This window comes from Octodon degus, unplaced genomic scaffold (genome assembly GCF_000260255.1).
Source record: "Octodon degus isolate 3935 unplaced genomic scaffold, OctDeg1.0 scaffold00017, whole genome shotgun sequence".
Classification (NCBI taxonomy): domain Eukaryota; kingdom Metazoa; phylum Chordata; class Mammalia; order Rodentia; family Octodontidae; genus Octodon; species Octodon degus.
In genome coordinates this window covers 4,698,710-4,715,157 of record NW_004524593.1, presented here as the reverse complement: position 1 = coordinate 4,715,157, position 16,448 = coordinate 4,698,710, and the positions used below count along the sequence as shown (strand labels likewise).

General features: G+C 41.4%; 1 protein-coding gene across 1 annotated transcript; it reads left to right on the top strand.

Moving 5' to 3' along the window:
• The first annotated feature begins 8,519 nt into the window (after window positions 1–8,519).
• On the top strand, window positions 8,520–15,612 carry Faslg (Fas ligand). The gene is made up of 4 exons (XM_004626798.2): window positions 8,520–8,897; window positions 9,415–9,460; window positions 13,137–13,193; window positions 14,398–15,612. The coding sequence occupies exons 1-4, from the start codon at window positions 8,571–8,573 to the stop codon at window positions 14,790–14,792; spliced, it is 825 nt and encodes a 274-aa protein (XP_004626855.1). The 5' UTR covers window positions 8,520–8,570; the 3' UTR covers window positions 14,793–15,612.
• Window positions 15,613–16,448: the final 836 nt, after the last annotated feature.

Here is a 16,448-nt window from a genome sequence, read left to right as displayed (position 1 = left end):
TCTCATTGTGGAGCAAAGGAGGCTGGGAGAGGGTCTGAGAAGGCTCGGTGTGTCCAGACTACAGCAACTATCAGGGCCATGAGTTGCTAGTGATCAAGAGACTGCCTTGGAAGATTTTTTTAAAAAATGAAAAATACGGAAGACACGGATGAATGGTAGGCACAGGCATATAGAAGGGATCAAATGTGGGAAATTTTGCTGTGAAATTTGTGTTCTCTGCAATGATAATTATGGATTTTGATGTTTTTGTGTTGGGGGAACATACTTGTCAAAGGTATCCCAAGGGCACATTTGGGTCTGCATGGAGGAGCAGACATTTGGGTCAGCATGAGAAAAACAAGCTAAAGAGCAGCAGGGTGGTCTGAAGCAAAGACCTGAATTCATATCCAAGCTCAACTAATGCATGGGTTCCTGAATTTCTCATTTGTAAAATGGGAACAATAACACTAATCTTAGAAGACTGTTTGGTAGGCAAGCAAGGTAACATACATGATAGTTCTAGCACGGTGCATGGCACAGAGTAGATACTAAACCAATGCATCTTTCTTTCTACTTTTCCTCTCCACAGTATTTCTAAAAGAATATTGAGTTGGTATTTGACTTTGAAAGACAGGTAAGTCCACGTGAATTGGAGGGAGGGTGAAGCGGACAGTAGGAATGTGACCCACTGTGAGCTCCTTAAGGAACTGTGCTGTGGCCCTGCTGTGGCTCCTTTAGTGCCTTGGGCATAGTCGCAGCCAAATTTGTATACAGAGACAAATACTTATTGGTTTTCACTTCAAAACATTTGGGATGTGGTAGGGAAGCACTAGGACACAGGCCAGGTTTTCCTTCTAACTCTTCCACACACTGGTTGGGTGATATTGGATGAACCTTCCACCTGTCTTGAAGCTTAGGGTCTGTATCCATGAAATAAAGGACAGGAAAGGGTGCTCTCTAAGTTGTGATCGCCACACAAACTCTTATTCTAGTATGAAGATTCCACAGCTATGTAGGCTTTGGGTTGATAAAACAGTGGCTATAGATTGAGTTTTGTCCCTCCCCCAAATTGGTGTGTTGAAACCCTAACATTCTTGTGTGACTGTATTTGAAGAAAAGGTTTTCAGGAGATGATGAAAGCCAAATGTGGTCATAAATGTGGGTCTCAGTCTGATAGGTTGGTGACCTCATAAGAAGAACAAGGGCTAGAGAAAGAAAAGAGATCCGCTAGACTACACTGACACTCAAATCTTGGACGCCAGCCTCCAGAACTGTGAGAAAGTAAATCTTACTGTTTAAGGCATCAGTCTGTGTCATGGCAAGATAGCAATGCTGCAGCAGTTTTGCAAGTAAGGCTCTGGGGAATAATCTTATTTGTAAAATAACAAATGAGTACAAGAGTTGTGGCTCTTTTCATTCACTGGGCTGAGGTTATGCTTTTCCTGTTGGTCCCAAGGTCTGTGACAGACAGCAAGCCACTCTCCAACTCAGAAAATGTGTACTTAAAAGTGACTTCATGTGAGACCCCAAGGGTGGAAGGCTGTCGAGGCATCCAGCTGCATGCCCCTGAAAAAACATCTGCTAGGCACTCAAAGGAAAGACGAGGTGACAAAAACAACTTTGACATTTAAGTCAGGCTTCAGTGTATCTTCTTTCCCACAAACCTACCATGACATGTGTTTTTGCAGTGAAGCATTTCAAACATCAAAAGGGGCCTCATAAAAAAGCCCACAAGACCCAGGCATTTCCAGTCTTAATAGATGTTGTTTGAGGTGTACCTCACTCCCCACTCTACCTTCCCCCTGTTCTGAGCAGTCTGTTGAGCCCCGTGTGCTGGAAGTGCTGCATATGGGCTGGCCTTGAGCACTCTTGTTTTGTAATCATTCTCGCACTGTGTCTTTGAATGAGAATTTTGCCTCAGAGGTCAATAGATTCTTGACCTCAGACAAGTTAGTTAATTTACTTGAGCACCTGTTTTTTCTTGTTTAGTCATCTAATCAATAGATATTGGATATCTCCAATACAAGGCAAAATCCTAAGTTTTGAACTCATGTTTAGTATTTCTTTTTGAGACAGTCAGACAGTTGAGTTGCTGATGGGATTTAGAATGCAACATATGGACTCCTGCTGTCACCAGTTGCACCTAATGTATTGTGCTTCCTTATGAGGACTGATCAGAAGAAGGACCAATGTTTGGGGCCTCTGCCTGGACTTTATCATCACAGGGTTGGCCATCAAGGTCCTTGCTACAAAAGAACTTGATGACCCCTTCTAGGAGAAATACTGAAGGTACTGAATATTTTTTAAACCTTTCGGTCAGGAGGGAGCACAGAAGTGTGCTGTGGCTTTTTGGCATGTGCTTTGGGAGACAAGATCATCTGGAGGTAGGAAACACCAAAGATTGTCCTGGGATCCATTTGATTTATTAATGAGAATGAGTATCTTTGAAGTAAGCCCATCTAGTTTCTCTTAAATATCTGCTAATTTGTCTCGTGACTAAAGAGCCAAAACTTGATAAACTGAGAAAATGAATTAGTTGTAACATGAAGGTGTTGCAGAGGTACCACTTGGAAAGTGTGTTAAGAGTTCATCCAACAGTTATTTATTAAATGCATAATCACTTATGCTGTGTCAGTTGTTCCCTGTACTTGTGGAGTTTATGGTAGATTGAAGAAAGTAAACATAAAAGTGTGTGTGTGTGTGTGTGTGTGTGTGTGTGTGTGTGTGTGTAAAAGACATTGTGATAAGCACAAATAGAAAAAGAGAAAAATAAAAAAGATCAGCCTATCATGAGTGAAAATCATCATTTATAGCTATTGTCATTTATAGCTTCTTGATTTCCCTCTGTCAACCTGGTGTGATGAGGAAAAGTTAAAACTGACAGCTATCCCCTAACTCATTCTTTCAACTAGAAAAATACATAAAAGTTACTTTTTTGTTGGAGATACCAAACAAAAGGATAAAGCATGTTGGAAACAACTACCCACTAAAATTCAATAAAAAGCGTTTGATATCTTGCAGATTTTCTTGAGCCAATCAGATTTTGTGAAGTAGGAAGACAGAAGGGTCATATGTAAAAGAATATCAGAGCACACCTTTTGGAGATGATATACTCAAGTGTGAGTGAAACCTGCTTCCACTCATCCCAAGGACACTTATCTTGCTTTAATCTAATTACTCATCTATGAAGATAATAAGCTCGGTTTTGTACAGTCATTACTAATGATGGTGTTGAGTAACTACAGCTAACAGTTGCAGGGCATTTACCACATGTGAGACATTTTTCTAAGTGCCTCACATGAACAGACTCAGTCATTCCCCATCATAATGCTAAGGTGACAGAGATAAAGGCTGTGGTGATGCTGATAACGTGGCATCATCACATAGTCAAATATCTGACTCTGTGCCTTGAGCCAGGGCTGGAAAGTGTCAGGTGCTCTAGGGTGAGTCAAGTTCTTCTTTCTCACATTGCCCAGTTGTCACAAATAAACACGGAGTTTGCTTGATACCAGCAGGCATCTGTGGAGTCACTATCAAGATGGTGCTCGAATTGGGCTGAAATGGGAAACAGTTAGCAGCAGGTATAGGAACGTGACTCCAAAGAAAAAAGAAATGTCTTGGAAAAGAGTTACATAAGGCTGAATCTGAGAAAGTTTCACTTTGAGAGGTGGGTGTCAAAGAAAAATTGAACCTAGATTGCCAGCTATGGTAGAGGCTCTTCAGGTTAAGGAATGTTCCATAATCAGTTCCCTAAACTTACTAGGAAGAGTACACGTTGCTTCTGAATAAAAGTTAATCTTTAAAAAAGAACAAAGCAGAGAACTGTGCCAAAACCAACTCTCAAACCATAATTACGGGAAATGGGTGGTTACTCTGTCCTGGTACCAGAGTAGGTAAATAGATCAATGATACAGAAATAAGAGATCATATCTCAACTAGGAAATGATATATGACAAATATATCACTGTATTCCAGGGGAGGAAGAGATAAATAGTGTTGGGGAAAATGGTTCATATGTGGAAAACATAAATAAGGACTCCTGGCTCATCTGGCAAACAAGGGTGAACCCTGGAAGGATTAAGGCCAAGTACAAAGTCTGTAATGATATGGAAGAAGATAACTTCAATGTCAAAACCAGCTACCATACAGATTTATATTTAAACTTTAATGTACAAGGAAATCCTACAAAGTAGCACAAAGATAGGCTACCCAATTTAAATGTAGGCATGGCATATGAATAGGAAATAAACACAAAGGAAAATAAGTGCCTAATAATCACTTCCTCTAATACTCAAATTCATAGGAAGTCAGAAAGAAAAAAATCAGTAGACAATGAGATATGCCTTTAAAGCCATAAAACTTGGCAAAAATCTGAAAGATGGAGACTATGAAGAGATGAATACACAGGATAGGACAGACCTGTGCAATTGCTAGTGGTGTCAAGGGGTTCACCTACTCACACAAGCATTCTGGAAGTGAAATTAAAATTTTTTTGTTCATGTTTATGCATGAACGGAGTGATCTGGAGAATTGACTCACTTAAGAGATAATCAGGTGATCTGGTCTTTCTTTTTACTTGGTAGCATCTGATTCTGATATCCAAGTAAAAAACCCTTGGATTTTTTTTTTTAAATATATAGTTGGTACGGGGGTCTCACTATGCAGCTTGGACTTATAGTGATCCTCCTGTTTTCAGCCTCCCCAGTGCTGGGATTATAGATGTGCGCCACCATGCTCAGTCTCAGTGCCCTGCTCAGCATGCCTGGGGGCAGAGCTGGTGCAGGATGCTCATGCCAAGGATCAAACTCTGGTCCCTGCGCTTGCCTAAGCAGATATTTACGAAATTCTTTATCAATTTATAAACGTTTGCAGCAGTGCTTTCATGAGGTGTCCTTCTCAGCAACTTCAGAGTAACCTTCACCTCTACAGCTGTGACTTACTATATACTAAGACAGCTTCCCTGACAGAACACTAGATGGACATAAAGAAATGGAGCTTTCTATTTTTACCACAGAGTCCTTCCATCCTGCCTCAGTCACTAATACACTAAGCTGTGGAAGCATGCTTAAGTTGTTTCTCTAGAGCATGAGGACAATTTTTGATGACAATTAAAATGCCACAGGCCTACATTGAAAGACAATTTGAACTTCAGCTGATCAGAGCATACAAAGTTGTAATACCCTGCACCAAGAGGGTTCTCTGTCTGCTCTTGCCCCTAAATTTGCTTTGGGGAATCAAGCACATCCCTGTAAACCCCACAACCTTCACACCAGTTTTCCTGAAACAGATCATTGGTTCTGTGTTTTCTGCCACCCTTTCTCAAAGAACCCTGACTCCAGAATCAGATGCCACTGAAGATGAGAGGGATAGAGAGAGAACTCAACTGGAGCTTATGACATGTAGGGCCTAACAGCCTCTTGGCTCTGAATTTTTTTTTAATTAAGTGCATCTCTTGAAGGTAAATATTTTTTCTTCAGCAATCACGAGCTGTGATCTAATTTGAATGGTTATTTCTTCTAATTAATAAAGTTTGGTATCCCCAGATGTGATGGATCCTGAGGTGAGGTTCTCCCATGACTGCCATCACACGATATTTGATGGCATTAACAAGCTCTTTGCCAGTGTATAAAGACTGCTCTTTTTGTGTTTGTGTTTAGTCTCTCTGTGATTGAAGGATAGTTGGTGGGTTGAGGGAGGTTTGAGCTTCTGATTGTTCAACCACTGAATGAATTAGAGAAGAGGTGAGATAATCACCTCTTTGGGACAGAAAACAAAAACAACAAAATAAGCTCCTGGGCACAATAAACTATTGCTCTTGGTGGTGCAGCATGTTGCTTCTCTACCCTGATGCTCTTTTCAACAGGTCCACCATGAGACTTAGACAAAATCATAAATGCAGAATGTTTGCAAAAACTGATACAAATTTTGATGCTGAGGGAAAACATCCATATACTCTTAGCTTCAATTGCTCTTAGTTGACTAAAGATCACCAATTTTGGAGGTCACGTGGTTGGATAATACAATGTTAGTTCCCTACTAACCCTACTGTAGCAAGCACCTCTGATGTGTGAGTTATAATGGTTGACTAAGTTATTCTTCAGGGATTGGAGGACCAATCTGACTGGACAGTAAATTTATCTGGTCCCACCGATATCTGATGGGGAACCGGAATAAGATTAAAAGGTTTGTCTATCCCTTTTGCTGCCTTAACTTTTGATCAGATTCTACTCAGCTGTGCATGTAGACTTGTGCTGGTTGCCCTTTGGAGCTGGTATGTGAGGTCCCCATTTACCTCTCTCTTTTCTGCAGCCATCTTTGTACTCCTTCAACAGATGCAGCAGCCCAAGCACCTATAGTCCTGCAGCCTAGGGCCAGGATATAGCCCAGTGGCACAGTGCCTGTCTGGCAAGTACAAGGTCCTGTGCTTGATTTCTGTACCAAAAATATAATAAAGTTCTGCAGCCTAATCATAAGGCTCAGACCCATGAGGCTGGGATGTTTTGTGCAGGACAGTGATACCAACTGTACATACATTCAACAGAATAAAATTTATCCCCAGAATAAATTGACCATGAACCTCCAGTGATCCAAATCTTGCACAAAAAGCCCCATAACATCTTTTGGAATCATGTTCCTGCTTAATGGAAAACTAATGGGCTTTAACCCACTCCAACCAAACTGAGGGTGAGGGAAGAGGGCAGAAAGGGGAAGTAAAAAGATTTAAGATGTGTCAGGTACTCCTACCAAATACCCACAATGACTACAAGCATTGTCATAAACATGAACTAAAAATAATTCAGGGCATTTAGAGATGGAGGGAAGGAGGGAGATGGAGGGAAGGGAAAGAGAATAAAAAAGAATCAAGATGTGTTCTACACAAGTTTCTACTCCCTAAGATCAATGTAAACTTCATGTATAGCAAACGTGGACTAATAAAAACCAACAAAAGCTTGTCTTTCCCCTTTTGAGAGAGAGACTTTCTCTTCCTCTTGACCAGTGCTGACTTCTTTCATCTCAAATGAAAGTGGACCAGCTTCTAGGGAAGTCACAGTAAAGCTGACCCTGAATATTCACCAATATTTGCCTTAGTTTTGTTTTTAATCCTCTCTTGGCCAAAAGATCTTATCTGGTAACAGAAGGAGACTAGAAAATATAGCATAGATCTTGAGGAATAATGGAAGCTTCTGTAGGAGTTTGAGATAGAAAAGCAGGGAAGTATTAGCCTGAAACAGAGGCAGCAGCAGAGAGAAATGAGAGTGGGGAGGATTCACAGAGGAAGGGTGAGAAACACATCTCAGGGAGTCCAGGAGTCCTGGACAACAAGTGAATATTGGGACAGAGGAAAAGAAAGAGGTTGAAGCTGTCACCTAAAAGAGTGACCTCAGAATAAACAGGTGGCTGGGAATTATGTTTTGAGTTTATTTAGTGCAGGTGAGAGAACCAGGATGATAGTCACAGAAATCCCACAAATTTGAAAAGTTGAGTTCTCCAATGAATCCCATTGTACAAGAATTTATGGGCGGGGACTGGCGAGATGGCTCAGTGGTCTAAAGCACCTACTTAGAACAAGCTTAGCAAAGCACAGGGACCGCAGTTCAATCCCCCAGCACCACATGCCAGGCAGCCCCGCCCCCTGGTGGGTTGAGCTGGCCACACACACACACACACACACACACACACATTAAAAAAAGAATTTATGGGAAGGTACATATGGTGCGTATGGGAGAATGATTGTGACTGAAGCTAAATATTTGGAAGTTATTGGTATAAAGATTCTGTGAGGCCAGAAGGTGAAGTTAACTCACACAGGAGTTAGCTTTAAGTAAAAACAAATAGGATGCACAGTTAAATTTGAATTTGTAATAATATTTTTAGTATATTCCACACGGTGTACAGACCAACTTGTCCTACAAAGTATTTATTATTTATCTACAGTCTAGCTTATCCAGGCCCATGAATTTCACCTGGCACCATGGCAGAGGCCCGCAGTCAATTAGCTTTCAGGGATCTGTAATGTGAGGGTAATTAGCACCCAAAGTATAAGAAAGTTCAGCTGCAGGGAGATAACTTTCCTCATAAAAAGGGCAGGATGTGGTAGCAACTGCTCTGGTTCCTCCCTGGTCTCCTGGCAGACATGCAGTAGTTGATGCCCACCTGGCCCTAGCCAGGACGAGCTATTCTGTACACCCGAGGAAGGTGAGTGCAGCCTGCCAGGCTTCAGCTAGCACAGCCTCTCTCACTGCTTCTCAGAAGGCTTTCATCAGAAATCTGTGGGCAGAAACTTCCCGGGGTTTGCTCTGAGCTTCTGAGGTTTCTCTGCTTTAGATGCTAAGTGAGTGGGTGTCTCTGTGAGTCTCAGAAAGAGAAGACAGAGAGAGAGAGAGAGAGAGAGAGAGAGAGAGAGAGAGAGAGAGAGAGAGAGAGAGACAGACAGACAGAGGTGTTTCCCTTGGCTATGGAAACTCTATAAAGACAGGGCCAAGTTTTCTCTTCAGCAGTGGGCACCAGCAGCCTTGTCTCTGATGCTTTGGCCTCCAAAAGACTGAGAGAAGTGAAACCCTTTGCCGTGCTGGCCCAAGTCACTGGATACCATGCAGCAGCACCCAAATTATCCATACCCCCAAATCTACTGGGTAGATAGCAATACCAGCTCTGCCTGGGCTCCTCCAGAGTCAGTTTTCCCTTGTCTTACCTCTAGGCCTGGTCAAAGGAGGCCACCACCACCACCACCGCCACTACCACCACCACTGCCACCACTGCCTCCACTGCCACCACCACCTTTAAAGAAGAAGAGGGACTACAACACAGGCTTATGTCTCTTTGTGATGTTTTCCATGGTGCTGGTGGCCCTGGTTGGACTGGGGCTGGGAATGTATCAACTCTTTCACCTGCAGAAAGAGCTGGCTGAGCTCCGTGAGGTAAGTCTTCCATGTGGGTTGCTGGGCCCTGGAGTCACTAGGCTTCATACCACAGTGCTGCAGTAGGGTGTGAGAAGGCTATTGTGGGCCACAGTACCACTGCTGTTAGACATTTTTCTCCTGTCTTACAACAGAGGGGCATATGGGTAAAGGGAATATTCTTCTCACTTGTAAAAAATTAGAGGCAAACAGTTCTTCCTCTGTTGTCAGATCACTCTATTGAGAGACTGCCTCATACCTACTGACTCCAGGAATAAAAAGAATTTTGAGTCGTGCTTGGAAGTGAACTCACTCAACTGGCCCAAGTCAATCTCTTTACAAAGATTTGAAAATACTAACATGACTCCAAATCTCAAAACTGAGGGACAGTGAGGTTCAACTGCTTGGATAAAGTCTAAGTTAGACAAGGATTTGAGATATTTGAGTTTCCTCTAGGGCTTGCTTGATCTGACATTTCTACACTCTTTGCTTAAGGAACTAAATTTATTGTGCAATTTTTCTGTTTCTCTTTTGCTAGTCCACCAGCCAAAGTCACACAGAATCATCTTTGGAGAAGCAAATAGGTAAGTCCTTATATTCATGTACATTGAGTTTTCCAAAGAAAATACTCTGCAGTGAAGGAAGTTGGTGGAGTGTCTTGAGTTCTGTACCATTGTTAGGCTTATGAACTCTATGAGAGGAGTCCTGGCTGATTGTAAATATGGTCAATAGGGCTCCTTGAACTATTTAAAAATATTAAATGAATTTAATTGCTCAAAATCAGTGTGGCTGTGCACTGCACATAATTCAAACTCATTTTCACTTGACCTTGGAAAGTGAAAATGAGTTCACTTTTGGCCCCCAAAGTGGGCTCCAGGCAGTGGGCTCCAGGACTGGTTTCTCTTTAGAACCCTGGTTTCAGTATACATGGCCATAGCTATAACTCCTAAGAGAGAAGAAAAGGTGTGGGAAGACACAGATGTGTCTAGGCAGTGTCCTCTCCTCTTTTAAATTCTCTAAAAATGTTACTCAGGAGTAAAGCTTGGTTTTGAAATATCTCATAGTATCTGAGCTTTGAAAAAAGTGAGTGATGGATTGGCCACATTATTATTTGAAATTGGTGGGAGGTTTGGGGAAAGGTTTTAGCTATTATTAGAAGCATTGTTTAGCTTTGCCTACAGAGGATTCAGGATCTACCTGTGATGATCAAGGAAAGATCCTTTGTATGATATCCGAGACAGGAAGATATTGAACACTAATCTCATGAAATTATAGGGTCAGTTGTGGAAGCTGTGGACAGAAGGATTTTAGGATATGCTTCATGTGTCTTAAACTCAGAAGTTTTAGAATTGGTTTGAGTCAGAAGGTAGTTTACAGCGTATGAGGTCCAGCCGTCTCATTTTTTTCCAGGAGAGATACAAAATACTAGATAAATTAGATGACATTCCCAAAATGACATGTGGAACAGGCTAGAAAAGAAGGGGTATCCTGGTGACTTGTCACCTACAGGGCTGTCTGGTGCATGGGTTGGTGTCTTAGCAAGCAGCCAAACTTCTCTTTCTCTATAATGGCCATGGAATAAGCAGTAGATGCAAAGCAGGACTCTTTTGGAAAGACAGTGGGCAAATCTTATCCTTAGAAATCTAGGAAGAAACAGGAGACAACAGACAGCACTAGCCATCTGTTAAGTCAGCTCTTGGAGGAACCAGTATTGGAATGTTCTGGTCCCCAATTCTATGGGTCCCCAAATTCCTAAGGTTTAAAAAGTCTGGATGGACACAGCAGGGTGGAAATATTTGTTAGAAAAAGAAAGCGTCTGGAGGCTGACTAGGGTAAAAATCGCCTTGAAAACAGCGGAATGTGGCTGGTGCAATGGGTACCTGATTACTCATCTTTCACCCACTCTGTGGAGTCACTTCAGTGATTAAAAGTCAAAAGAACAGATGAGTCAGGTCTACCTATCCAGGTGAACAATTATCTTCTTTATATCAACCCAACTAGATCAGAAATTGAATTGTCACACAGAAATCAAATTAGCAACTTTTCTAATAAGAGGTGTAAATTTTAAAAAGGGGGGTACTAATTTCACCAATCAAATAAACAAAGGTGAAAAATAAATTGGCCAAAGATATGAGAGAAGATAATCTGATTAAATAGTTCTAGCCAGTATGCATGTAAATCGCTGCAACTTTGTTAAAGAAGACCTTGGAAATACAAATAAAAAATCTGGGAACTGTTCATTTATCTTGTAATCCCATCACTAGAAGTTTATGTTAAGAAAACTAGTTAGAGGTATGCCCTAAGATTTATCTATAGATGTATATCATTTCCTCACAAGGCTAGTTATAATTAGTAATTTAATGAAGAGCTAAATACCTCCATATAGAATTATTAAGTGTACAATGGGATATTTAGATGAGAGAAAAATGTCCAGCAAGTAAAAATGAAATTGGAGATTTAGCACCAGGAAGAGTACTCTGAATTATAAGATAAAAGACACATTTACAAAAGGATATGTTTAGTGTGACACTGACGGTGTGACTATCTATGTATATGTTTGTATTCTTAGAAAGAACTAAAAGATTATATGTATACACCAACATGTTAAGCATGATTTTTCTTTGGGAGTTATTGTTACAGATTATTCACATTTTGTTACTCAAGTCCTCTTTTCATTTTTTATTTTTCCACACCCTTGCTAACTAAATATCTATTTATCCGCAAATGTTCTTTGAGTGCCTTTTGTATGTCAGGCTGGGTGTTGGGTAACTAAGAGTGAGGGTAACAAGGAGGTCTATCCTTGTGGGACTTTTAGCTTACTGGAGAAGATAAAAGTAAGCAGACAAATAAGATGATTTCATACTGTACTAGGGCGTCCCAAGTTTCAGTGGTAAGGACAGTCCCTCTAAGGCTGTATGTATCTCCCATGGAGGGACGAGAAGTCTGCCACATGAAGAGTTGTGTGTCTGTACTGTGAAGTGCAGGTAGGGGAGAGACCATTCCTCAGCAGGGATGGCATGTGTAGAGGCCCTGAGGCAAGAAAAAATCATCACTATGTCTAGGATAGATTTCTAGATATTTCTAGCAGATATTTCTGTTGAGTATTTTTTTTTTTTAATGAGACTAATATATGACTAGGCTCTGTGAGTGATATAAGGATACACAGCCGTGGTTCTGTGTTCTACTTCCTGGTAGTAGATGGCTGAACACCAGGTCATCTGCCCAAATGGTGTGTGGTGTAGATATGTAGAGGAGATTCAGTTTTGCCTTTCCTGTTCACTCACCTTTCCTTCAAAGTGGGATGTCGTGAGTGGCTATAAAGGTCATGGCTGCTCAGGTAATATTCTCTAGGGCCTGGGCCATTGTTACACTCAGTGTGGGTTTCACAGGCTAATCACAAGCTTGAAATGAACATCTACTTTTTGTGAATCATTTTTGTATGTCTTCTTTAGCTAACTTCGTCAGCTATATGGTAGCTTTTTAAAAAAGCCTTGGTGGAAATATTTGAAATCAGAGACATAGTATCTAGTTTGAGAAATAAGATCAATTTAATTCGGCAAGCATTTCCTGATGGCGTGCTCTCAGACACTGGATCTCATGAGTTCAAAATATAGTAAAGAAATAGCCATTTACATGTGGGAGGAGTAAGATAGCGTTTACAGTTACTACAGAAAAGGGGTCAGAACCAGTGAGAGAGGTGAAGACAGTACCCTGGATGTGATCCAGCAATCTGCAGTGCTGCCCCATCTCTAACACTCGCAATAGTCATCCAGTTTCTAAGCTCATTTTGCCAGCTATCAAGTGGGACAATAATCTCTATCTCAGAAAGTCATGGCAAGTTCTAGAGAGCAGTGGATACCAAACATCATAATTTTTTTAGTCATATTTTATTGTAACTATAATTTATGCAGACATCTACCTTAATTTGTCTTAATGTTTATATCCCTCTGTTCCTGAAATATAGACTGTTATGTCCATCTGTTTGTTTTGGGTGATGAATGTGTACTAGAACATTGCCACTTATACTTTTAAAACCTTTTATTTAAATTGCACGGGGCTGGGGAGATGGCTTAGTGGAATAAGTGCTTCCCTGGCAAGCGCAAGGGTCTGAGCTCAATCCCCAGTTCCACCAAAAAAATAAAAATAAATAAATAAAATAAATGAATAAAATAAATAAATAAATTGTAGGGTTTAGAGTCCTGTCAAAATAAGAGCTGGCATCTCATTTTTACCAATGTCTTTTATATGCTTATCATACAGGCCATCCCAGTCCATCCTCTGGAAAAAAGGAGCCGAAGACAGTGGCCCATCTGACAGGTCTGTGCTTGGAAGGTACAGCGGGGGCTTGGAAAACCTCTGGCAAAAGCAAAATAATGCTTAATTTCCGTCCCTGGGCTTTGAAGGAGATTTCTTTTTGTTTGTGGACAATGACAGTATGTGGAACCCAAGGGCACTCCCACCTTTGTGTTCATGTCACTGTCATGCCCTACTCTGAGCAAACCCTAAGCTGAAGCTCTAGAGCTCTATGTGCCATGATCTTGGCCCATAAGGAGCTCCACATTCCAGCGGTCCTAAAGGCCCTTTGAGGATTTGTGACACAGGTCTGAGGAGGTGCACGGTAAATTATTTTAGTCAGTGCATCACTGCTTTTCTGGGAGAACTTCATTCTGCTTTGGTCAAAAGTAGGAACAGGAGAGAGGGGCAGAGGAGGCAGTCCTGGTGGGGGTGGGTTTCCCCCATGCATTCTTACACCCTAGTGAAATGGTCTGACAGTAGCACAGTGTGGGAACTCCTGCTCTAAACCATAGTTCTCTGAAAACCATGTGAATATCACAAAAGTGATGTGCCTGTGCTCCTGGAGTTGCTAAGGCAGAGGCTGTGGAAGGACTCACTTGGATCAACCAACACTTACTGAGCACTATCTGTGTGCCCAGATGTGGGGAGCATGGAGATGATTCTCGCATCTTCGGAGCTCAAAATTTAACCAATCTAAGACAAGATAGACATATAGTAATATTCTCAGCACAGGACAGTGTCTTGACTAAAGTATATACAGTGCAGTGGGGATTTTAGCTCAAACCAAGGGCCAAGGAATCCCTACTGTAAGTGAAAAGGTAGACAAGATCATCCCTAAGATCTTTTTAAACTTTAGAATACTTTAGATTCAGCTTTTTGCTTCATAAATTACTTAAAGAATAACAATTTTTAGTGCTTGTTCTGAAAAATCATGAAATTTTTATCCCAGAGAACTAAAATCCTCTTAATATTTTCCACTGCAGTTTATGGGGAATGTATATTATTGTATCAATTGTGTATATGACTGAGATGGAAGCAGGCAGTTTGACGAGGGCATTGAAGAATTCAGTGATGGATCAAGTTCTGCCTTTTCAGCCAGTTCTTCATGGGCTGTCATTCTGGGTAAAACATTTATTAAATGAAGGGCACATAGTTGTGCCTTGCAGGCTTAGCTTGTTGGATACACAGCACTCCGGGCTGAAAGCACCTCTCTGATTTCTTTCAGGCAAGCTCTATTCAAGTTCCATCCCTCTGGAATGGGAAGACACCTATGGGGTTGCACTGATCTCGGGAGTGAGGTATAAGAAGGCTAGCCTTGTGATCAATGACACTGGGCTATACTTTGTGTATTCCAAAGTGTACTTCCGGGGTCAGTCTTGCGACAACCAGCCCCTGAGCCACAAGGTCTACATGAGGAACTCTAGGTATCACCAGGACCTGGTGCTGATGGAGGGGAAGATGATGAGCTACTGCACTACTGGCCAGATGTGGGCCCGTAGCAGTTACTTGGGAGCAGTGTTCAATCTTACCAGTGCTGACCATTTATATGTCAATGTGTCAAAGCTCTCTCTGGTCAATTTTGAGGAATCGAAGACATTTTTTGGCTTATATAAGCTCTAGGAAAGGCAATTTAGGACCTCTCCATTATGGTTTCTTGTGAGAGGCACTGGGAATACTACCTGGAATGAGGATCTCAAGCCTGCTGAGGTTAAATGAGAAGACATGAACTATAAAGACCTTGAGTACACAAGGGCTCACGAGTCTGCCGTTCCTCGCTTCACCTAAGGTCCATGAGACAGACAAGAGGAGGAACAAGACTGAATGAAGCAAATCAAACTCTAGGCTGCCTCATGAGGATGTGGAAGCATAGAGAAGCAGCTTTTCAGGTGTTCTTGACTCATGTGACCAAGAACATTTTGGTACATGGGAAAGGACACCTTTTAATTCACCTCCCAGGGAGGGGATATTTGCTACCTCAAGGGAGGTCATCTTTCAGATACATAGCTGTGACATGAATGTATGAGAGATGGAAAAGGATTGACCTTACATAAGCTAAAGAGACTGAAGGAGGTCCAGCCCCCATTTGTACCATTTTCATTTTTACATGCACATCCGAGCCAGCAGGTGATGCTAACCGAGAAACAAGAGGATCCTTGGGGGTTCCGGTCCATTTCCTGCACACCCTGTATATATCCAGCACAATTTTAAGTGTGTGTGTGTGTGTGTGTGTGTGTGTACGCGCATAGGAGAGATGGGGGAGGGAGAGAGAGAGATTAAAGAGTTACATAAGTAGAGCATGTGGGAATTGTGAAGTACATCTGTGTTGGGAAAACGTGTTGCATTTGGTGGTAGATTTTGGATGCTTCATGGGCAACGAATTCCAATAGTCCTCAGAAATATTAGATTGTCATTTGCTGATGTTCAGCTTTCTTATTTTGTTTTCTTTTAATACAACCAATATTTATGTAAATTTTGTGCATTTTTAATGAACAGAAAACATGTAATAATATCTATATTTTAGAAAACAGAATTTTGGCCTTTTCTGGAATTAAAGACAAATTTTAAAATAGAATACAGAAAAGGATTGTGACTATAAATTTTAGAAATCTCTAAGACTTGGGTATTTCACTTGTGTTATTTCTTTTACCTATGCTTTTTTCATTCCTAATGACTCTGAACCACCTTAAGAAGAATTTACTAAGGTGAGAATTATGTAGCCAATCTCCACATCCTTGCCAAGCTTTCCTCATCTCTTTCTCTATTCTCTACTATATCTTCCATTATTCAGAGTTTCCATTATGAATGGGCCAGTGTGAAACACAACCAGCTTTCCAGGTATAGGAATGGCAGCATGCCTTCTGGGGGCAAAGTCAAAGCATAGTGGCAGAGGCACAGTCCTTGGACTGGATTTGGGGTTTTTTTTTTTGGACTGGATTTGAAGCTTTCTGCTTCCACTTACTGACTTTGCAGTCTCTGGGCAGAACACTTGAGTGTTTCTTGGGCAAAAGAGAGCTGAGGTATATGTGGTAAAATGGCACCAGTCATTACTAATGAGCCACTCTGAGGAGAACATCATTCTTCAGGAGTCTCTGACTTGTGGAATCCTTCCAGACACTTGGTTCCTTTTTGTTGTGGTGGTTCTTTTTTAAAATCTTTTATTCATTCATTTGGTATAGGATCTGCTACACAGCTCGGACTTGTAGTGATCCTCCTATCTAAGCCTCCCCATTTCTAGAATTACAGTTGTGCACCCACCCCACACCCAGCTTCAGTGGC